Raw genomic sequence first — 23738 nt, forward strand, 5'->3', positions numbered from 1 at the left:
CAATCTAAGCACTACTTGTGTGGCTAAAGATGCTACAGCAGGTATGTAGTATGTGTCTTGGCAATCGATGACTATTATACTGGACACGAGAACGAAGACCATGTATACGCCGAGAAGGTTGACTTGTTGAGCCTTCACCCCAACGGTGATCGTCTTAAGAAAGGTTTTCAAAGTCGTCCTACCCACGCAGTTCAGCTAAACACACTCGATGACGATTTAAAGGTGTTAAATTCAGTGCTTCCCAAAGTTGACGGCAATGATGCAAAAGAATGGTGGCGCGAAGACATTAGCTGGATGCCAGCGCGCGAGAATCTAGACGTTCAAGGAGCGGCAGATCTTCGAATAACGAGGACATCAATGAAGGGAAGGAAGAAGTCGGCTACGTCGATGTGTAGACCGTACAGGATAAAGAGAACGATCTCATACTCACTCTCGATGTCACTGAGCCCTCGGGGCACGTTGACAGGAACGACCATATCTACCGTAAGTAGTCGAACAATAATTTGCTGGAAGACTCGTCTGCAGAGTAGGGCAAGGAGTCAAAACCTCGTATCAACGACTATATCAAGGAGCTTAAGAAGCTCGAGGCGCTCAACTGGGCTGCAGTAGAGAAGATATATCCATTCTTCTTGAACCAAGGGCATCCTGGTTGATTGTGCTCGAGTCAGTCGCAGGCTCACCTGCACGTCCCTCTGGACATTGTCTCTCGAGTTTAGCATGCCGCCAGCTGCGTCGCGCATTATATAGACGATTAATCACAACGGATTCAAGCTGTTCTGTCCTGTCGAGTAGCTTCTGCAGAGTCTCGCTGGGACCTGTTCGATTGAGTCTAGGACCATGCGCTCGGCTACCTGGATTTCGCGATCGGGTAGTGCAGTCCATGATACTTTTTGTTGCGACCATATGCAGTCTGAATTTTCGGACATCTTAAGGTTCGCCTCGCGGGTATGATACTGCTAATGATTGGCAAAACGAGATTGGGAAGACTCACTTGACTCGTACAATAAAGTTTGACCAGTCTTGGTGGGAGAGCTGTAAGATGTCTTACAGCGCTCTAGCAGAAGTGTGATTGTTGATCTTCATAGCTGATGACATTGGTCATCTTGCTACATACACAACTATCGTCGGGTGCTACATGCATACATGCAGCGTTGTCACAGATCTGCCACTCGAGTCTTCCGCTTTAGCTGTACCGTTCAATCACACTGGAAAGTGAGAGGCGATAGATTGATCAGTAAGTCTCCTTTCGAGACAGATGAAGTGTGCTAGGGTGTATCAGGGCATAAAATGGACGATGATAAACCTTTATCGGTAAAGCTGATGTAGTTATAGCGCGCCCCACTATCTGCTTCTCTTGGCTGGCAGATCGAAGCAGACTCTTGGGAGTTTTCTGTGTAGACTGAAACTAGAGTGGTCTACTGGTAGGTGGATGTTGACAGAACAGGCTGTTGTTGTTGTTGTTGTTGTTGTTGTGGGGTAGATTTCGTGCAAGGACTACTTGCGAAAACGATTGTCATATGATACATAACGATAATGAGTTGCGGCCTGCGAAATGGACGATCAGCTGTCGACTGTAGAGTCAAGCTGGAGGAATGGAAATTAACGAAGATATAGACTGATGCTGGGCATAACACGCTAGGATATACCGTAGATCTGATGGCCAACAGTCCTACGGCTCGAATACGAAGATCAAAATATTGATCAGTGGGCGGAATTATTGTTAGGAACCACAAGTGCCAACGTCATTGACTGCTTTGTCGAACATACTTTTACGATACCAGATCAGCAAAATCCATGGACGAGCCTATACGTTCGGACACTGAATCAGTACACAATGGCAGCTTCGTCCAAGCCTCTGCATATTGTGATCGTAGGTGGTTCCCTTGCAGGACTCATGGCTGCTATACCACTCAGGCGACTCGGCCACAAAGTCACGATCCTTGAGCGTTCACCTGTGCCTCTGCTACATGATCAGGGTGCAGGGGTCGTGGCTGGTGGGGACACTCTTGAGTGGGTGAGACGACACGGCAGATCGAAACACACAGCCGACGACATAAGCACTTTGAGTCAATGGAGGTACTATCTAGACAGACAAGGTAATGTGATTGACCAAGAGAACAGCCATCAGAGGATGACTAGTTGGGGAGTGCTCTACAACCTGGGACGCGAGAATTTTGACGATCCAGGTAATATCCAGGGAGGAGGACGAGAGGACGAGAATGCTAGATACGAATATGGAAGAAAGGTGATAGGCGTCGAGGACAAGGGTGATCAGATCGAGCTCAAGTATGAGAGGTGCCGTCAACAAGACGAGCAGGAAGGACATTACGAATCTATTCAGTCAGACTTTCTGATAATCGCTGACGGGCCATCGACACATTTGCGAAAGATGCTTCTTGGTGAAGCAACAGCAGAACGAACATATGCAGGGTATGTCGCTTTTCGAGGAACTGTGCCCGAAGCAGAGCTTTCCGACTCAGCTAGCAATGTGTTTGTGGAGAAATTCAGTTTCTTCCATGGTACAAATCCGAATACACAGATTCTGGCATATACGATCCCTGGTGCACAAGGAACTCTCGTTGAGGGTCAGAGGCTCGTCAATTGGGTCTGGTACCATAATGTGCCATTCGATAGCGAGGAGTATGCAGAGATCATGACAGACAAGAATGGGAGTAAGCATCGATTCACACTTCCAACGGGAGGCTTCTTGCAGGCTGGGGTGTGGGAACGACAAAGACAGCTAGCTCAAGATCGTCTCCCGCCACAGTTTGCAGAACTCGTATTCAAGACGAATGCGCCCTTTGTACAGGCTATTACCGATCTGGAACCACCGAAGAATAAATGGGAGGTCGCAAGACAGATGAAAGGAAAGGCCGTGATTGTTGGTGACGCACTTGCAGGTTTCCGACCTCATACTGCGGCAAGCACTAGTCAAGCAGCATTTCATGCACTCAGGTTGGAAGAGGTCTTCAGCGACAGATTAAGTTGGGACGATTATGAAGAAATGGTCTTTGAGTACGCGACCAAACGTCAGAAGCACGGTGTGTGGTTGGGTACGAGGAGTCAATTTGGCCATCATCGTTTAGCCTCATAATGTCGACGTATTGTCCTTCCCCGGAGATTTGAAAGTGAAAGCAAGACTGAGTATCTTCAAGCACCAGTCAGTCGATGCGGTTCGAATGTGGCTGAACATGCATTTTTGTCCCCGAGTGACGTGCATTATTAGCGCTGGCCTGGTGAGTGCCGTACCGGGCCTGCATCAAGGTGGCCCCACCATTATTTTGACGCTGGCATCAGCCTGCGACACTGCACCTTCGGTCGACCTACAGATCTACTTAAGCAACAACTGTGCATGTACTCAAGTTAACGGCACAAACAGCCTGAACGTCATAACTCTAGACCCAAATACTGCGCCAATAATCAGAAATCGATTGGAGGAGTAACCCAGGACCTGCAAAGCTGCTCGCGAACGAGCGAGTTTCAGATACGAACAAGTCTGAGGAACAGTAAAATGTGTTATGTGAGAAAGACACAGACACTATACCATAAACACTAAAGTACTGAATTTTCTGATCACATATGTTCTTCTTGGATGCGAGTGCACCGTCTCAATTGCCAATCCGGCCAGATACATCCACTACCATATTTCTTTTTCTTCTTCTGAGTTGATGCTAGGCACTTCCCTTTGAGCCCGCGCCGGGATGGGTTCGCGCAGAAGAAGTCCCTCGAACGTGCCATACGATGTGGAATTCTCGCAGAGTTCCTCGTCGGACGCCGACAATGTTCTCGAGCTGCTGCCTACTGTGAAAAAGACAAAATCAAATACAAAACACGACATAAATGACTATCTAGGTCACCACAAATGGAATTTCTCGAGAAGACCTGTTGTTCATCCACTCCTTACAGATTTCGGTCCAGAGACTCTACAAAAATTCTTGCAGAACGAACTGGATAGACTGAACGCTTTGGTTGGACGAGTGCACAACCAGCAAGAGCAGGCACTGCGAGACCTGGCCAAGGTTCTGGTTAGAGCCCAGAGCAACCTCAAAATCACTAGAGAAGGTGGACAAAATAGGTTCCAGCTTTCAAATGGACAGCTACTGGGAATTGAAGATGCTGAGCCGTTATCGTTGCCAAACCAGACAACTGACAAGGGCAAGACTCCAATACGAAAGAGAAACAAAGCTGCTTTGAACATACCTCAAAGTTCAACTTCTTCGCCGTCGCAGAACCAAGGGACGTCTTACTCTGATCAACCATTGATCTATCGGCGCGCTCGAAGGTCGACTCTACCACCTCACCGATCTGATCGAGCTGGCTCGTATAACCTCTTTCGCGATATGTTCAAGGCCGTAGCAAGCCCATATACTAGAAACACGAGAGAAGTTTCGACAAGTCGTCCATCACTTACCCCACAGGCCACTGAGTCTCACACGGAAACTCTACCAGCCCTCGGTCGTTCGCCAAGTCAGATCGAAGGCAGGAGTCAATATTCAGCTCGACCCATACAGGAGGGTAGGACACCCGATGGCAGTAATTCGCAGACTTCTACGGCTACTGTCATGCAGAGCAAGCCAGAAGATCTCCTCGAGACATCAGAAGTGCGACTATCCAGAACATCAAGCTTCGAGAATCATGCTTCTTTCTCACGAGATTCTTTGCGACCGAACAACAAGATAGCAAGCCTTACCAATCACTCTCCCGACGATTCGCGGCGGCGTAGAAAGACGCCTGCGATCTTACAATGGTCGCCTCTCCCGTCAGCCTGGATGCAGACATTCGATGGTCAGTCGGCTGCTCAGCCGCAGAACGACGACTCGGTTGCCACAGCTTCGAGCTCAACAACATTCCTGGATGATTCTATCGTGAAGGTTGAACCCAAGATTGTGCAATCACATACGGACGAACTTTCTGTAACAAAATCGACCGATCAGCTTCCGGACCCCTCGCGTACCAATCCACTGCACTCCTTGGTTGATCTACAAGTCGGACACAATGAAGACATTGACATGACAGACGCTCGCCGGGAAGCAGAGATTGGTGAGCAGAAAGCAATTTTGGAATCTGTTCAGGAGGCGAAACAGCTATCGAAAGCTTCTAGCTCCGGACGAAGCTCACTTGACCCTGTTCACTATGACTACTACCGCATGCTGCCAGAGGACATACCATCTAACATCCGGCAAGCAGAGATTAATCGTTGTTCGATTTGGGCAGCCCATGGTCTTGATGCTCGGGGACATTCCTCACGGCCAAAACGTCCTTCACATCGCATTGGCCCATTCAGCGAGACCGAACTCGATCCTCGGCAGAAAAACTTTCTCAGTGCGCCCGATGGAGATGGCGACTACCCACGACGTTACGAGCCGCATCGCAACCGGAACTCCGGTCCCGAACCACCTTATGCTTCAGCAATGGAGGTTCGAACAACATTGCCAGTTGAGATATGGGATGCTGAGACGGGCAAAACACCAGGTGGAGTTTTGCAGTATTTGTCATCGTCAGAAGTACGCAACCTGAGGCTCGTCTGCAAAAGTTTAGCAGAGGATCTCGAACCATACGTGTTCCGCAATGTCGTGACAAACTTTGGACCATCATTGTTCAGTCTTCAGCCCTCGTACGATGAGCACGGTAGGATTGAGATCGACAGTACACATTCAATGCTCGACAGGCACGGCGCTGAGATCAACAAGTTTGGTATCTCTTTTGAGTATGATGCTCCTGGCCTGATGCATGCACCCTTCAAAATCACAGAAAAGGTCGTGGACGCTTGGTTTGGTCGCTATGTTTGGCCTGTCAAGGATTACCCCTACTTTTCACCTTTGTCGGAGATCGATAAGCTGCTTGACGATGACAGACGGTTGCTGACTCAATCAATGAGAAAACTTACCAAGTGTAGGGAGCTCGCGATTTCCGTTGATAGTGGTCTTGGATGGCTCGAGGGGCCTGATGTATCAGATCTTGCTCTCTATCGAAGCAAGGTCCAAGGTGGATCAAAGGTGTTTGGCAAAACATGCACCGCTCCGGATCTCGCCTACGAAGATGGCATGCAGGAGCTCTTCAAGTGGGCACAGACTAATACTATTAATGAAAACATCAAGTATCTGGACTGCCGATGGAAGAAGGCGAGAGAAGAACTCGACCGATTACGTTCGATTGTTGTTCGTGACTACGATAGCTATCGTGATGCTGGTTCTCAGCCGGACTATACACAGCATCTTCACACAGGCGGCATCGTAGAGCAGCGCGCCCCTCTAACACCACGCCATCTCAGACAAGTGAACACTGCCGCCTTCTTCGCAGCGCAGCCGCGACTCCAGAATCACCTCCAAACAACTCAACCACTAGTACCCAACCAAAATCCAATACTGAACACGGCTCAACACGCGGTCCAGACGAGCACGAATCTAGCCAGGCGGCAAAGGTTCCAAGATATTATGGACCTTGTCGGCAACAATACTTCTCTGGCTACACCACCTTCAACGAAGAAGCTCACTAAGCGTCGCGAGGTCATTCAGCCTCAATGGCCTATTATTTTCAACGGTTTCAACCTCGCTGCTGAATCAAAGGGCGATTCTAACTTTGTCCAGCGTCGAATAGCACGACCTTCGGATTTTCCCATACTGCCTAATTGGTTTACTGAAGCACAGGCTCAATGGACCATGGAGACTTCCTGGATTCAAAGAACTTTTCTCTCAGCTTACACAGATGCTGTGCAGGTGAACTCGTCAGCTTTCAAAAATGTGCACTCACTACACATCGCGAAGATCTCTTCCGGGTTGTTGCCAATGTTGTCCCAGAAAACCTTCTGGTCATGTCTAAGAGGCTTAAGAAAGGTCACTATTCTGGTGAAACCTGATTGGAGGTCTGAGCATATTCCTGGTGATAAGTTCTTCCAGTCAAATATGGCTATCGAACCAGTCGATGCTGCATATAAATTTGCACAGCTTCTTCGAGACTGTATAGCACCACTCGAAAATCTCAACAGTTTGTGTATCGGCTATCTTGGTTCTGGTGAGCATCAAACAGGAATCTTTGGACGTAACCAGCACATACTACCTGCACCAATAACATCGACTCCACGTGAGTGGTTAACCGCTCAAAACCCCTCGATGCCAAAGCCAAGTATGGACACCATCTTCGTATTTCCGCACGTTCGAACGTTGACCTTCGAGAATTGTTGGTTCAGCCCTTTGATGCTGGAGAATTTCATGATAAAGTCACGCGATACTAGTTTACACAATCTTGTTCTCGACTCCGTGAGCCTGACAGCGCAGATCACTTCGCCCCGTACTGACGGACCATTACGGACCATAGACAATCAACTCAAATGTCAACACTCACCTTCAGCTTGGCTGAACGAAAAAATACCTGCGAATGCCGCCTGGGTCAATGTCCTCGACAAGGTCTCCCCAGGCAAAACAATTCTCGACCACAAACACGATGCTGGTATGGTCGATGAAGAACAAAATCCAAGGCCTGAAACAACTTTCAAAGGCAACATCCAGCAAATTACCTTGAAATCTTGTGGTTACGTCAAAATCTTGGGGATTGCAAGCAACGACTTCAACCAAAACGAGCTAGTTTTTCAAAATTCTTCTTGGACTGCGATGGACGAAGGGTTAAAAGCCCGCGCCTGCACCTTCACCAAAGTCGCGACAAGCGGTCGGCCATCTGAAGCTGAAGGTCATGTTCCTGGCCGAAACGCTCAGACGACTCAGCCAGGGCAAAGGCATAGGACGTCTTTGACTCATAACATCAATGCTGCTGCAGGAAATAACGTTGCGCCGCCACAAAGACAACAGCGCAACGAGGCACCGACGTCGAGCTCACGGTTCATCATGCTTTCTGGCCGTTCCGGTCATACTCGAGGTGATTCCGTCTTCGCTAACGACGACAACACACAATCTGCGAGGATGACTGGTTATCTTACACAATGTATTCATCCAGTTGAGAAGAGAATACTAGAGCGCATGTGGGGTATGACATTTGGTTGGGGTGACGATATGAGTCGCTGGGAAGCTGTAGAAGATGGCTGGTTTATGGGCGGTACCGGCAGGTTCAGTGGCGAGATCTATAAAGATGCTGACCTGCAAGATGCTGCTGCCTTGACTATCTCATACGAAGAGAATGAGCGGAACGACGTGCTTACCGCAAATGACGATGTTGCCAACCCCGACAGTGATACGGACGACGACAATGAGACCGCTACTGGAGCCGACAAAGATGCTTCGAATGGTTGTGACAACAGTGTCCTCGATAATGATGCTGAAAGCGACATCACAGATGCAGACGATAGTACATTTCTGACACAGAGTTCCTGGTTTGCAGATCCTAGGCAAGGAAGCTTCGCAGCGTTATATAACAACAACTTATGGCCAACGTTCGGGGAAGATGACGATGACGATGACGATACCGACGAGAAAGTCGTTTGAAGTGTGGAATTAGATACCGAAGTATGCATCCTGAAGATGCGCGTGTTGGACTGATTGAGGGTTCGCATTGAGAGTCTGTACCTGACTTAGTAACCGTGAAGGAACGGAGTTCAACTATTCTGCACCACGCCTACGATAGTCTGGACCTCGACGATTAATTGTGAGAGTTGTGGAGGGTCACTCTGCTGCCAACATGCATGGATGTGCGTGCGCGCTCGTTGACCTCCCACACATCAAGAGAAGCGGGACCATGCCCTTCATCTTGACGAAGGATACAGGCCGGGCACTGCCTCGAAAGTGTCAGGTCTAGCTGACAACCATTCATATTACTTGGAAGGGCTAGCCAAAATACTGGCTTGTCAGCTCGGATCTGTTGAGATATGTGTACCCAAGACGTCGAACGATAGATTGTTTCTGAATGCTACGCGTGTCTCCCATTTAGACGCTTGTTCGAGTAGAACACGTTCACAGTACGCGATTAATGCCCGAGGCAGCGGCCGAGACATGGTGCGATCCAAAACTCGGCCAATGAAGGTAGGTTTACCGATGTGGAGGTCGTTGGCTGATGAGGCTGATGGTGGGCTACTAGTGTGCGTAGAGAAGTCATATTGGTGATTGCGCGAGGCCAGTAGCTAAGAATCGGAGTATGAGCAACGTGGCTGCCCACCTCTTCTGACAGAAGTTGGACGATTAGTTTGTTGTAAAGAAAACTTTTTACCATTGTGGTCAGAACCAACTGGCTGTATATACATCCTGAACACCTTGCACACGTATACGAAAAAGCAGAAACTGCACCGCCCGCTCCTTACATATGTACCTATTGCCTCCTAATACCGAGTCGGTAACTTGAAAATCGGCGCCTTGCTCAGATCACTCTCATCCCAATGCAGGTTCCCCTGCTCATCCAGCTCCGCAGCTTCATCACTCGTCTCAAGGTCCGCACGTTCCTTGTTCCGTCTCTTGAACTCTTCGCTCACACCCGCTGGATCTTTAGCCAGCCAGACCAGCGGCGGCTTCGACGTAAGCGCAGGATGTAGATAGGCGTTCTTTATCTGCGCATCAGTGTATTTCGTCACTGTGGTAAGACTTGACTCGCGTAAGTCGACATTCGAGGCGTTGGAGGGGAGGATGTATGGCCTTAGCACAGCGATTGAAGGGAGGATACTGTAGTTCTCGAGGATGCTTTTGAGTGGATCTAGGAGGCGGGGTGGGAGGGATTGAGAGACTGAGAGGTTCTGATGGTGGATTAAACGGGCGTCGCGGGATTCGGTAGAGGAGAGGAGCGGTTCTTCGGCGTCGCCTTCACCTGTGGTGTTGGCTTCGGGGCCACCATTGTTGTTGTCGTCGTTGCTTTCGTGGTTGCGTGCCTCGGCGGCTTGGAGAATATCCAATGGTACTCTTTCCTCGAGGGGTGACAGGTACTTGTTGACGGTGTAGTGATGTAGAATGGTGAGGACGAAGAAGATGATCATGATAGTGCTAGGACCTTTTGCACCACGTGCGCCGAAGAGGCCAATGAGACAGAGCTCGGAAACGTAGACGCCAGTCAAGAGCTGTTGAAGAGCTCGAGTGTGGCAGGAGCCGCGCATTTCGAGTCTGACGTTGTTGGTGTAAAGCATCAAGTAGCGGTAAGCAGCGTAGAATAGAGTGAAGCCAATGGCTGCGAAGCCTAGGACTAGAGGTGCGATGCAGGAGTAGACGATGGCGATGACTGCTAAATTTGTGAATTTGGGATATTGGTACCCGTAGAATAGACCTTTCATCTTGGTCTCTTGCTCGTATCTTTGACGTGGAGTGTTCGTAAGCTTCTTGTAGAACACGTACTGAAAAGTGTCGGAGTACTTGATTAGCAAGCTAGCTGACGTGCTCAGTCCTTGTAAGGTGAAGTATGTCAGATAGAAGTTGGCTGACTTCGGGAGATTGTTGGCCAAGAAAGTTGGTATTTTGCTAGGTTCCTCACCAACTCTCCTCACAATTGTGGCTGCTCCGGAGGACAAGGTGGTGACAAGAAATACCTGAAGGAACTGAAAAACGAAGAACCATCGCTGCGTCATCTCTTCGGCAGCTTGGGCAGTAGGCTCACCACTGAGCTCTGCGATGTCACGGAACCAGTATGGAACCATCGAGACCAGAAAAGACAATGCTGTTGGTGGCAAGTACCCAGAAATCAACCCAACTAGCCAATCTGGAAGACGATTGATCCATGACAACCACTTAAAATTGTTTGCCAGATATTCAATGTTTGTAATGGTTGCCACAAGACCAACGGGGATCGACCAGAATATTGTGATGGCAATGATGAGAGCAATGGCTGTATGACTGTATGTGATGCGCAGCGCTGGGTCGAGGGCTAAGCTCGACCATTTGACATTACTAGGACTTACCCCAATGAAGCGCGGTTGGAGAGACAAAGGATCGTGATGCTGTATTTGTTGGAAAGCTCGATACGCTTCGACTTGATCTTTGAACTCAACAAACAATGCACCTGTATGCCGTGTAGAGTCAGAAGTATATTTCTCTCGTAAATGGTCGATTTTCTGAGTAAGATCTGGAACAGCACTAAGGATATGGTCGATACTGTCAAGCTTCTTCCCTACTAGAACTGGTTGTCGATGGACGGGTCGATTTTGCGGATGATCGACGGATGCATCGCCACGTTCCAGGGAACCTCCATTAGTCTGACCATTGCTTTGTATCTTGTTTTGCTGCTTCAAGACGTTTTGAGCTAACGTGATCTCTGCTGATTCCAGATCATAGACTTTTTGATTTCTGTCATCAACGAGTTTCTTCAAATCGTTGAGCTTGGAGACCTTCCAGGTTCGCCTGATTCCCTCTCCGAATACACCTCCGAAGTCGTCTCTGTTCATGATTTCCGGTGGGACTGACAGAAAGAGTACGACGCGCGCTGACAACCGCTCGGCACTCGCTTTAGTTGTGATGTAGGTTTGCTTCATGTTGATGATGAAGAGTCGTTCACGGTTCACAATCAGTATCACAAAGGTAAGAAAAATGACAGCGACCACTACCGTACCCCAGCAGTACTTTGGATCGACGATGTTGTTGAAGGCCAGTCTGTCGAGTTCTGTTGCTCCGCCGCCACCATTGGCGTTCAGTGGTAATAAGGTCGGCCATGTCAGAACAGCACCAACAACAGAGATCAGAACAAGCATTCTGAAAAAGCGGAGGAATAGAAAGGCGTCGAAGGAATGATGTCGAAGGACAAAGGTATCATCGAGTTGGCGGTAATCCTTGAACCATTTCGACCCAGACGTCGATGTTGATGGTGTCCGGTCTTTCTCAGGTATAATTTGACTGAAGGTTCTGGGAGCATATTGACTTCTGAATGTGCCTCGAATTGTGAGGAAGCCGCAGACGTAGGCCGCTGCGACGAGGGTCGCGGGTACTAGAGCTCCAACGATCGTATTTAAAGATGCTGGGCCTGTTTTCTATTTGGTATCGGTTAACAACGACGATCATTGGTTTGATAGAAACTTTATTGAACAGGAATAATCCGAATCTTGCGTACCTGTAGCACGTTTAATGGCCCATTGTGAGCTGCGTCAATGTGCGTGTCCATCTTCTGGCAATGCAGCAGTTCATGAACATGAGACCTGAACGAAACTCGAATGAAACAGCACCACCAGAGAAGAAGATAACCATGAGAAGCAGTACAACACTAAAAGAGTTTCTATTCAGTTGCCTAGCTGCGAAATCTTAAACCTTGAGGGTGTAGATTTTGCTGTTACTTGGAAGAGGAAGTTCCACAGATACGTCATTGCCGTTGGGTTTGAGCTTGCTTCTTCAGCCCCTTGATTTGTGAATGTAAGAAGAAGTAGCTCATCGAGATTCTCAGGGACCAGAGACAGATTCAATTCGAGCGAAGACACCACAACCACCACTTCCTTGCAGACTGTCTCTAGTATTGAGCCGAACGTTATGAAGCATAACCCCCCCCCATGCCGTTGCAGATATAGGCCAACACTAAATATAGAAGCCTCGAAATGGACAATCGTACCAGATATTATGATTATGTCTTCCTAGAAGTCGGCCACTGAACTCCCCCTTTTAACAGTCAATGCGACATTCTCACTGCCCTGATTCGAGGCCACTATCCACCAAGTTTTCATACCAACATCTTGCTGTAGACAGGCATCGCTGGATTATGAGCCGAGCTCCGTTGGATCGTTAATACTGCCGATACAATTCTCATGTCGATCCGCCTCACCAAAACGTCATGGCAGACAGAGCTCTGTTGATGCCGAGCGACGTGATTAATGCGAGCTTTGTATACTCTGCCCAGAACTGGAACGCGGAGGTTGAAGACAACCCAAGTATCACCTTCATCGTGCTCCAGAATCTGCTGCCTGCGATGCTGGCATGACAATCCTTAGCGTAAAATCCGGCAAACTTTTGCTTGTTGGCAAGCACTCTGAGTCATCAACGAATCCATGCTTCTTCCTAAATTCCCGAAATCATCGAAAGTATGCAAAAGCTGACACAATCAATAGGCAGCGATAACGAAACAAATCAACGACGACCAACCTTGATGAATGTATTGATGGCGAAGAACCACGACTGTAAGAACCAACTGAAGCTGATGTCTTTCTCTACATGGCGACTCATGATTGAGGCACTATGTCTTGGACTCTGAGGACCGTTCAATACCGAGTGTGGCAACGCAGGATACCAAACTCTTGACCCAGCGACGAACACGACTTGTGCCAAAAAACTCTTTCAAAATCTAGACTGCTTTTGCGACTTGGAGCATTGATATGGTTTGCGTTGACTGACTGGACCAGCAGGCATGCTCGAAGGTATGAAGGAAGCATCTATGTCGTCAGCTGTCCTCGTACACAATACGAATGCTGACCGACGATCTTCTGACCATAAACGACCTCTCCACCATTGATACCGACTCAACGACTCTTTGCAGTGACAATTGCTGACCAGCGACTGAAGGTGCGCGCATCGTAAGGAAGAAGGACGAGAAAGGACGAGGAAGGACCGATGTAGGCACGGATGAAGCGAATGACATTAATGGATAAAGGCATGCATGATGGATGCACAACGCAAGAAGACATATGATGACACAATTGCATCGTTGTATCAAGACGCATGGGACGCTGATGCACTGACATGTGCAGGTATGGACACTTGTGTTCAGAAGATGCAGGCAGGTCCGAAAATTTTGAGGTATGCAGGCACCAGTCAAAGGCAGGAGAAATACTGAGACGAAAAGGTAGGGCAGCAACAGGGGAGCGACGTGATAGAGATGGAAGGCGAGCCGAGCCAACGCTAAGACGAAAGGAGGGGTTGGTAGCAGCCTGAGTTGTGCGAGAGAGAAGTGTCAGCAAGCATGCACACTAACATGACGTCGGTGGGGCACGAAGAATTTTCAACAGCAACGAACGACAAGTACGAAAGTTGACGATGTGCATAGAAGCCTAATAGGCAGACAGCGGCAACGGCATCGATGATAAGGGTTTCGGCAAGCACGACAGCGAAGCCAATACTCACACGGATAGCAACGAGCATGAGATGGATATGGCATTGACGACGACTTGCTACTTGCTGTCTACTATTGACTATGATAGACCTTCATCTTCTCGCATGAAGCGAGAAGGACGATGGCCTACTCCTGCAGACCTTGTGGTCATCCGGAGAGGCACCTGCACACCTGAGGGTGATCCGGTTCTACAACTACGACTACGACTACGAGGTCTGATAAGAATAGAGTGATAATGATAGTGAGGTTTTGAGGTTTTCGAGAGAGGAGAGAAGGTTTGTAGGGTTTGAGAGAGAGGAGAGATATTGAGAGGTTTTGAGAGATATTGAAAGGAGAGAAGGTTTTGAGGTTTTGAAGGAGAGGAGGTTAATGGTGGTGAGGTAGTATTGGAGCAGTCTTTTAGCGACGATACTGAGGTCGATACGCTGACGACGGATGAGTTTATCGACTTCCCAGGTCGAGGGTGTTGAAGGTGATGGTTGGATGTGGTAGTAGAAGGGGACAAGCCTTTTTACAACGATGCGTTATGGTTGGGAATGAGTTTACCGACGTCCCAGGTCGGGCCTTTTACTGACGTTGCGCGGTCAGCATGAGTTTACCGACTTCGCAGGTCTGTGTGGGAAGATGGAAGGATTGGAAGGCTGAGGGAAAGGAAGGCTGAGGTCCTGAGAAGCTGAGAAGGTGCAGATGTATGCACCTGAGAAGGAAAGAATGTCAACAAAGCAGAACGTCGAGCGGTTTTTATACTTCTCAGAGTGATCGATTCGTGCTAGCCCGAAAGGAGAATTCGCTTGGCAGAATACTCATCACTGATTGGTGCTTGGCTTTTGGCCCCAAGAACAAGGCATCCAGCCTTGCGTAGCCTCGTCAGAACTCCTGAGATGCGAGAACAGTAAATTGAATGGGAGCGAAAAGCAGAGGCATCAGCGCCTGTAAAGGCATCTTGTTGATAGCATGATAACGAGGTTGCCTGTCGGTATCTTTTGAGACCAAAATTGAACCTAGAAAGCCAGTTTGAAATTTCGCCATTCTTGACCATGATTTTCGGTGAAGACAGTCGAATTTCATCAAAAACCAGCTTCCCAGCAGTCCTGAGATCTGTCTCGTATGTGCTCGTGGTAGAGATAGTTGACAAGATGGCCCATGCTAACAATTAGCCACCCAAAGGACGTTACCGATGCGTGAAAACTTTTACGCAGGAGCGATCATGTTCGGGACCAGGAAGCAGACAACAGCTTCTTCTAGATAACCCCCGCTTCGCAACTTCAAATTCGCCAACACATCTAAAACGCAGAGCCTCCTGCATTCTCTACATCTTCTTTGCCTGCGCGAGAACATCGATCCAGTTTCCATCTCTCATTGGTCTTCTCACGCCTTCCGCCTCGAGAAAACCCTCGTGCTTTCGAGCAAATTGTATCAATTGTTCTTCCGAACCCCATTCGCCCAGAGCCTAGAAATGTCAATACCGTCCAGGAAAGAGCTAGGAAGATGGACATACCATAATACCAATCGGGAGACTGTCCTTCGTATACCCTACGGGACAGGTAATAGCAGGTGCGCCAACCCAGTTACCAAAGCAAGTAAATTCCATGGAACGAAGCTCTGTATCAGGATCAGCAGCACCATAACCGTCAGTAACATCACTTGGCTTCTGGACCTTGAGGCCAGCGAAGGGCATCGTTGGTGTCAAGAGAAGCATGCCCGGATACTGCGTCCACAACCAAGAGAGATGGCGCATGGCTCTTTCTCGCAGTCTCGCACAAGCAATCAGGTCCTGAGCAGTGGCATGAACTCCAGAGACGTTGAGCACAAGCTGGTTAGCATGTTGTAGCTCGGACATCTGTCCAGGCTTTAGCACACTCATTGTTTCAGCCAAAATCGTCAGAGAGAACGCCTTCTGGTTCTCTGATTGTAGGGGGATCTTGATGTCGACAGTCTCGTATCCATGGATCTGTACATAATACTGTACTGCAGCATTAAAGCGATCCAGGACGTCAGGATCAGCTAGCTTTACCCAGTCACGATCAATACCAAGGTACATCTTGTCAGTAGCACTCTCCTTGAGAGCCTCAAGAGAATTGGAAAGAGGGAACAACAGATTCACAGGATCATCAGGACATGGTTGAGCCATGATACGGAACGCCAGAGCCAAGTCATCTATGCTTGGGGACATGGGACCACATACTGCAAGGGTGTTGGGACTATCTTGCGCTGGGTAGCACGAGACACGATTCTGCGATGGCTTCAGCCCATAGAGACCACAACAAGAAGAGGGTATACGTATGGAACCACCTCCATCAACGCCAAGTGCAATGGGACATATCCCTTGAGCAACGGTACAAGCGGAGCCACCAGAGCTACCGCCAGTGTAGTAATTTTCATTGTGAGGATTCAGGGGCGTTCCCCAAGTAGGATTGTTGTTTGTGGTGTCCAGTCCAAGCTCATGCATGGAGGTCTTTCCAATGATAATAGCGCCAGCTTCTTCCCACTTTCTAACACACCAGTCTGTTGCGTCCAGCTTGTCTTTGAAGTTGAGGTTGCTGCCCAGGGATCTCTGGTGGCCTTTCAGGTTGACCTCATCTTTGACGGCGATAGGGATACCATCTAGCATGCTCAATGGTTGACCAGACTTGTAGCGTTCCGTCGAAGCGCGAGCAGCAGCTCGAACAATATCTGGCTGAACATCAAGGTAAGCCACAGAGTATTTGCTTGAAGTCTTTCCCACTCTTGTGACCAATGATAGGAGATACTCGGTTACATCAAGCGGAGTTAGATCGTGAGAGAGGTATTCATTGTGGTAATCAGCGACAGTATAGTATGAATTTGCGTTCCTTCTGTTTCGTGGCTTTGGCAACTCGAGGAGAGGTAAGGGCTCGTCGTGTTTGTCGTTGACCGGAATCACCGTCCCATCATACCTCGCAGAGTATCCTTCGAGCTCAGGGAGATTCTTCAGCTGGTCAAACTTGTTCAGTTTCCATAGCACTTTCTGCAGCCATGTCGAAGCAGCTAACAAGCGCGACAGTACTGCGAGCAACCAACCACTCAGGACCGGATTGCCTGGAGCACTCTCGCGTGTCCTGTTTGAGAGTGACTCTTTGGGCGCAGGCGCGTTGATGAAACGAGGTCTCATCTCCGGCATACTTTTCCGTGAAGCTTGGCTGAGGACCTGCAGTGAAGATCACCACGCTTTCTTGTGTGGCTTGACCAAGAGCTCTGTCACAACAGTACAACTACATATTATGGTAGGGAATCTACATTTCAACCACGATACGAATGTTCTATGTCAATCAAGATACTTTCGAATTCGAACGACCAAATTGGTAAGTGTGTGTAGCACGCTTACATGGTCAGAACTCAAAATAGACGCGCACAATAGGACTCGTAACACGCTGTCCTAGACGAAGGCGTCCCTGGCATGCTGTCAAGCTCGGATAACTGCTCTCCAGAACGAGTCTCTATACTCCTAGCATACTGATAGAATCGTTTCAACACCCTTGTCACGTATGATACCTGAACTCCAAGGACACTGATCATGAACAGGCTTTGTTACGCGATCACAACATTCATCGCACATTGATTCAACATTGACTTTGCGCTGTCTGACTAGCTACGTTCATACAGACTGCTGCAACGCCTTTATATCTCTGCCATAGAACGATCTTCCTGCTCCGAATTGTACACAAGAAGATAGCAACTGCTCAAAGCAATTTTCGAAGTAAATGTTGCTAATTTCCCACTGCACAAACTGTGGACAGGTTTCCTGCGCGAGTGCAATTTTAGTCATTAGTGTATGTTTTCTCATCAACTTGGCCGCTGAAAGAGGGAGGACTGTGAAAAATAGCGGCACTTCTTTCCGTCATGGATTTGGTAGAATATCATCAGATTGTGCACACAAATCGAATCTGAACTACACAGCCACCGAAAACGTTGAAACAGGCGCACCGGCAGTTGTGGAATTCGATCACTGGGTAAAGCATTTTATTGCCAGCACCATGACGAGCACAGAGGTGTCGTGAAGAAAGCACAGATATCCAGAACATTGTCCCGTGTCTGCTTCACAGAACGACGTCCAAAATATCTCATTAGATCCAGGACCTACTACTAGTTCGGACAAATACCTAGTCGGCCTCGTCTTCAGTCTCTGTATCCGTCTCACTCGTATCATCTTGCTCGCCCTCCGTATCACTCTCATCCTCATCGCTGTCTTCTTCCTCTACAGTCTTCTTCTGCTTCCTGGGCTTAGGTGCCTCACCAGTCTTCATGGCTTGCAATTGACCAGCGAGTGAATCTGTAATCATGTTAGCATTGTTGTTCGTCAAGGCGTGCAAAGGGATACATTGCACTTACCTTCATCAGGCTCCGAAATTTCTCCGTCGCTTTCCACGACGTTCGCTTCACCTACGTCTCTCACATCAAGCACAACATCCATCTTCTGGTCGAATCCGACGTATGAGTCGCAGATCAAATGCATCGTAAAAGGGAATGCGTGAACTTGTGGTGGAGCCTGGAATTGGCATTTCATCGTTACGACTTCAAACGTTGGTTTCCCACTGGCATTGAATATCGGCCTGTCAAAGCTTGTGAATGTGAATGGTGGAACGGCTATTCTGCCCGATTTGCTCTCAGCCAGGAATATGTGCCATCGTGGAGCATGATCTGCTGGGAAATAGGGAGCATATGCGAGAGGAGGCTGCGTGTCCTTTTCTGTCATTTTCGAATCAATGACTTTGCCCTCGCTGTTCCGACGTTTTCTGTTCACCGGTTTCTTGCGTCCTTTCAGAGCGTCTATGTCACCCTCTTCTGGGTCAATATCTTCGAGATCCGCCGAGTCAACCGTTGGTACTGTGGCGGCAGGAGTCCCCGGAGGAATAGCCCGACACTTGACTACCAACTGGACGAGAGAGCCAGGCGTCACAACTCTGTCACCAATAACTTTGAAGAAAGCTTTCTCGATCTTTAAGGCTGGTATTTGCGAAGCAATATTCATCGCTTGGTTGTATTGCGAATCTGTGAGCTGTGAACACAGATTTCGCCGAAGTCCAGCCGGTAAAGACATGAGTTTTTGTATGGTGAGAGGAGATTTGCTGTTTGCGCCTGAAATACTCTTTGCAAGAGCTGGAGTAAAGTGTGGCAGTTGTAAGACAGGAGCAGAGGAGGGCGTAAGTGCTTGTATCAGGTTCTGGCCCGTCTTGTAGGTATTGAAAAGAGGTTGAGTTAGGAGGAATGGGAGGGTTATGCTGCTGAATGAACGATCTAGTTGCAATGCGATCGGAGCGACCTCGTACTTCTGACGGTTGAGCTCTTCGTCGCCTAGATTTATACGTGCTTGGTACGCCCACAATAGACAGAGGGCTTTTCGGCGCAAGGGATCGTCGATTGCCTTGAGCTTCTCGATATCTGCCTCTGAGAGGACGCCACTCGAAAGGACCGCGGACTCGACCTTGGAAGCGCCTTGGTGAGCTCTGGCTCCAGTCAAAACTTCGCCATACTCGTCACCAACACTAAGTGCAGTAAGGATTCCTCCTTCGGTGATATCCTCCTTATACTCCTTGAAGAGTCGGCCCGCGCTGGAATGCAGCACGCTGTCTTTCGTGAGTTTTTGTGTGCCGTACCACCATTTGCCAACAGCATATGGCAACAGAATGCCCAGCAGTGTAGCATAGAAGGCGATAACTGCCCACCGGCTGCTTCCTTCGATGATCCATTGTGGAATAGCTATTCCAACATTGGTGCTCTGTTTGCCATCCGGATTGCCATACATCAGATAGTTATTTCTGACCTCTTCATCGGTCAAAGTCTTGTACGCCTTAGTCATTTCTACCCATCGGTCGTTAATCATCTCGATTGTCTCGTTCTTGGCGGGATCCGGTCTCGCTTTATCGGGGTGGTACTTGATGGAGAGTTTCTTGTAATGTCTGTCAACATCCTTTTCGCTGGCGCTCCTCGATACTCCCAGCACATCGTAGGGATCCCATATTTGCGGTACTACTCTTTGAGTGACTATGATCAAGTAGATCATGTAGGCTATTACGCCCCAAAGAACACATGCTGACACTATTCGTTTTGTCTTGCGCTCCTTCCTCTTCTGCTTCCTTCTTTGTGCTTGTATTATATCCTCATCTTGTGGCTTGTAGTCTGACTGTATTCTGGCGCCAGTGTTCTCGAGGTCTGGAGAAGCTTTGAAGATACTGTAAGTGATTGGCACTGCGAAAATGCTGGCCAAGGTGATAATGAAAAACGGTGCGTGAGTGCTCTCCTCGTCATAACTATAACTTGAAGCCATTCTCTCTCAGAAGGGGTGTGTGGTGTCTGGTGCGCTACCACCAGGGCTATGGCGCGCTATCTGGACTTTTAACTCAGGTAGTAAATGGAGTTTTTGACGTGGATGAGAAGGAACGAGCGATCAGCAGTAGAATAAAAAATTGTGAACGTCAGGCAGAATGCAAGTCAAATAGTGAAATGTGGTTTACAAAGTGACATTTCTTGACACAGTTTAGGTGGCTTAACCAGAGTGTTTCGAGGCACTGCGGAGATCCTGATTAGATAAAAGAAATGCCTGAGGAGCCTAACGCTCAGCTTGGCACATCGTTCTGCCTACAGCCCCTTTCCAACTCTCCTTCTCTCCTTATCACGATGATACTATGCTGTGTATATAGGCAACATTCATCGACGGAAGAACCATTCTGAGCATTGCTTCAAAGATATCTAGATGTGGACTTTCTAAATTCTCAAAGTTTGGCTTCTAGGGACTGTGCGAGATAGCGATGTGAAACTTGCCCCTTTACATAGAAAACTTTAGAAGCCTTGTTGAGGCATGGACCGAGACGAAAACACCGAAAACCCTCTTGAGACGCGTTCGTTGTCGCCTTAGTAAGCTCATGGGGTATGGGCTTTCTCTGCTGTGCTGCGTAAGCCATCGACGTATGCGCCGTCACTGCAAGACTCAATCTTGGTATGGGTTGGTTATCATGAGATGCTGCCGTAGCCAAATTTGTGGTGTATGAACGAGCGACCCAGGCTCGAACCTACGTGCTAGCATCGAATGCAACGCGTAGCTCTCCTGCCTTGTAGACCAGATCGTGAAGTTCGTTGATTGTCTTATGCAGCTCTTCCAAGTTGACCTCCAGCTCATTGATACAGCCTTGAAGAGTATCAATGCGTTCTGCTTGCGACTTTATTGTGCTTTCGTAATCACGGAGAAGCTTGACTGCCGAAGATAGTTGTTGACATTCCGTGGTGGCATTGGGGGTTACTGCAGCGGGTGGGGACACCGTATGATGAATGACAAGAGTTTGAATCGGAGCATCCTGGATGGCTTGGCGTCTTCTCAGCTCGAGATCAGTTACCATTCTTTCGTATTCGCCATCTGTTTCGTCGTCGCTACTCTGCGCATCCGACCGCCTAGCCGTCTTTTCTGCAGGTGGGTTTGTGCGACGATTTCGAGCATACTGTTTCATATCAACGTTCCAGCCTCGAGAGAGACGAGGCACTGACATTGTCAGCAACGGCAGTGGGTAGACGTGGGGTGCTGCATACCAGAATCCGCCTGCTCGGCTCCGATGTTTTGCTTGCCTTTGTTACCACTGGCTCTTCGCTCTTCACTTGACGAATTCGACATATTGCCCACCACAACTCCTGCTACCTCGTTCTCCGTGGCCTCTGAAGTCCGCACTGGTAGTGGTACTCGTTGACACACAGAAGTTGAACCATGGTCTGTAATCCATGTGCCATCTCGGACTTTGCCTTCTGAGCCTCATATCAGAGAATTTCCATCGTGCAGGGGTCATCCACTTACCGCGCTTCCATTGCTCTAGTTGTGCTAGTATCTGGTCATTGGGCTCCCAGAGTAGTGTACGGCTGGGGTTAGTGTCGCTATCACTGGTGAGCTGTTGAGGGTCTGCATCGGGCATTGCGGTAGATCTGATAAAGGTTCGCAGTGTGCTGTCACAGGCCAGATAGAACAGATAAATAGATCGACTTCTCTGACAGATCTCTGATCAAAGATCGACTCTGAAAGCTAAAGGAAGAAAATCATAGATCAACTGCGGAAAGCAGGTAGTCTTTTACTTCAATATCAATTGACTGTTAGTGATGCTATCTAACATGTTTAAGGTTGGACGATCGCGACGTGTTCTCTGCCACGACGGTTGTTCTCAGAACTACATAGTGCCTGTTGTCGGCTTGAAAGATCCCTTTCGACAAGTGGGGAAGGAGGAGATGAGACTGATCAGCAATTTGACCTTACCGAGCACAATTGTTGGTGTGAATCACGGATCTTGAGGTCTTCCAGGAGCACTTATTGTGATGGTCCAAGCAATTGCTATTGCCATTGAATGCGGGACTGAGCACCTCACGTACGGTGACAATCGCCGCTTTGGTGAACTCCCTGATGCCAGACGCTTTTCTTCTCGGTCGGGTCGTGCTGAGCCTCCAGACCCTACCCTCCATGTTTTTCAGATTGTGAGATGGTGTGGAGGCGGAGACTTTGATCTCGACGAACAGTCTCAGCCGGGGCTGTGACGAGCAAAGCTAGCCCTGTGAATGCTCCATGACGAAGTTCTGCATTGATTCTGTTTGTATGTAAGTTCATTGTCGAGCATTAGGAACTCGCAGACGCGAAGCCTGAGATGTTCTGCACCCGCCAAGACACACTAAACTGTTCTCGGTGTTCCAGTGTCGCGTCTTTCCAGTCTTCTGTCGCGCTTGTTATCGTCGTGTTGCAAGTAGTCCTCTTTCATCAGTCGGACACTACATGTTCGCCTCATCATGCTATGGCCATAAGCCATGTTCCTATCATTTCGAAATCTGCGAGTGGGCTGCGGTAGATCTCAACCAGTTCGTGGTACATGACATTGAACAATATTGCGGCTTCAATGGGAACGCGAATTATGAACAAAATTGAGTGACTATACCAGATGCGCCCCAGGATCTCACCTGCACACCGATGCAGGGAACTCCTTAGCTGTGCTATATGGCTACAGAAATAGTTGGGATTTATGACCAATTCCGGAGATGCACACCGAAAGTGTCTACCACATCGTCGAAGCGCCAGAATCTGGAATGAGCACAGATGAATTTGACCATATCATGTGCTGCTGCAGGTTCGATGAGGATGCCACAACATACAAAGTTACGGTTGTACCTTCAACCTCAACTCCATCGACAGAGTCCGTAACCCTCGAATCATCGAAGGGCAATGTCGAGTATACCCCCAGCTGATTCTCATGAGCTGGTCGCGGAATTGCTTGATCATGTTCATTGGACTCAACGAGCAAAGTCGACCATGCCTCGAGATCGCTTAAACTAGAGCCTGAAGAACTCATCAGATTGTACCTTAACGACCAGTTCCGTGAGGCGGCAGTCTCAGGGGCTGCCGGACGACATTTGACAATCGGCGCTAGGGAAGATCGTCAGCTTCAGTGTTTACAAAAAATTGACGACGACTTACCTGTCAGTAATATTGGCAGATTACTGGTTACAGACAAGCCTCGATAACGATGTATAGACACCTCTTGATCCGCAAGGCCACCCAAGTATGCTGCAACCTGTTTTCTATCGTCCTCACTAGCGAACACACCGTCGAGGAAAATCCAGTTCAAGAAACGAGCTTCACTTCCTGAAGCCGCATACTGGACCCAACATGTCGTCCAACCACTGTCAGAAACTTGCCATGGTGCACCGAGGTCTTTGAGATTCTTGGATTGTATGATGATCAAGTCAGGCATCTGATCCTCTAGCAGTTCTTTCGGCCAGTCGAGAGTCGGGTCGAAATAGTGCATAATGAGTGAGTCTTGGAAAGT

The 23738-nt window shown here is 48.6% G+C and overlaps 7 protein-coding genes across 7 annotated transcripts; 2 read left to right on the top strand and 5 right to left on the bottom strand.

Annotated features, from left to right (window-relative positions):
- Nucleotides 1–1834: 1834 nt before the first annotated feature.
- LTR64_006788 (uncharacterized protein) lies at nt 1835–3094 on the top strand (the record flags this gene model as incomplete). The annotated part of the gene is made up of 1 exon (XM_064901115.1): nt 1835–3094. The coding sequence occupies one exon, from the start codon at nt 1835–1837 to the stop codon at nt 3092–3094; it is 1260 nt and encodes a 419-aa protein (XP_064752191.1).
- A 607-nt stretch (nt 3095–3701) lies between these two features.
- Nucleotides 3702–8432, top strand: LTR64_006789 (uncharacterized protein; the record flags this gene model as incomplete). The annotated part of the gene is made up of 1 exon (XM_064901116.1): nt 3702–8432. One exon carries the CDS (start codon nt 3702–3704, stop codon nt 8430–8432), a length of 4731 nt encoding a protein of 1576 aa, XP_064752192.1.
- An 827-nt stretch (nt 8433–9259) lies between these two features.
- Nucleotides 9260–12009, bottom strand: LTR64_006790 (uncharacterized protein; the record flags this gene model as incomplete). The annotated part of the gene is made up of 2 exons (XM_064901117.1): nt 9260–11878; nt 11959–12009. 2 exons carry the CDS (start codon nt 12007–12009, stop codon nt 9260–9262), a joined length of 2670 nt encoding a protein of 889 aa, XP_064752193.1.
- Nucleotides 12010–15247: 3238 nt separating this feature from the next.
- Nucleotides 15248–17077, bottom strand: LTR64_006791 (uncharacterized protein; the record flags this gene model as incomplete). The annotated part of the gene is made up of 2 exons (XM_064901118.1): nt 15248–15388; nt 15437–17077. 2 exons carry the CDS (start codon nt 17075–17077, stop codon nt 15248–15250), a joined length of 1782 nt encoding a protein of 593 aa, XP_064752194.1.
- A 979-nt stretch (nt 17078–18056) lies between these two features.
- On the bottom strand, nt 18057–20221 carry SEC63 (secretory subunit; the record flags this gene model as incomplete). Its single annotated transcript, XM_064901119.1, has 2 exons — nt 18057–18226; nt 18286–20221. The coding sequence occupies 2 exons, from the start codon at nt 20219–20221 to the stop codon at nt 18057–18059; spliced, it is 2106 nt and encodes a 701-aa protein (XP_064752195.1).
- Nucleotides 20222–20963: 742 nt separating this feature from the next.
- On the bottom strand, nt 20964–21848 carry LTR64_006793 (uncharacterized protein; the record flags this gene model as incomplete). The annotated part of the gene is made up of 3 exons (XM_064901120.1): nt 20964–21427; nt 21475–21684; nt 21734–21848. 3 exons carry the CDS (start codon nt 21846–21848, stop codon nt 20964–20966), a joined length of 789 nt encoding a protein of 262 aa, XP_064752196.1.
- A 1119-nt stretch (nt 21849–22967) lies between these two features.
- Nucleotides 22968–23717, bottom strand: LTR64_006794 (uncharacterized protein; the record flags this gene model as incomplete). The annotated part of the gene is made up of 2 exons (XM_064901121.1): nt 22968–23335; nt 23387–23717. 2 exons carry the CDS (start codon nt 23715–23717, stop codon nt 22968–22970), a joined length of 699 nt encoding a protein of 232 aa, XP_064752197.1.
- Between the last annotated feature and the right edge of the window lie 21 nt (nt 23718–23738).

The sequence above is a fragment of the Lithohypha guttulata genome (assembly GCF_036872675.1).
Source record: "Lithohypha guttulata strain CCFEE 5908 chromosome Unknown scaffold_5, whole genome shotgun sequence".
NCBI lineage: Eukaryota > Fungi > Ascomycota > Eurotiomycetes > Chaetothyriales > Trichomeriaceae > Lithohypha > Lithohypha guttulata.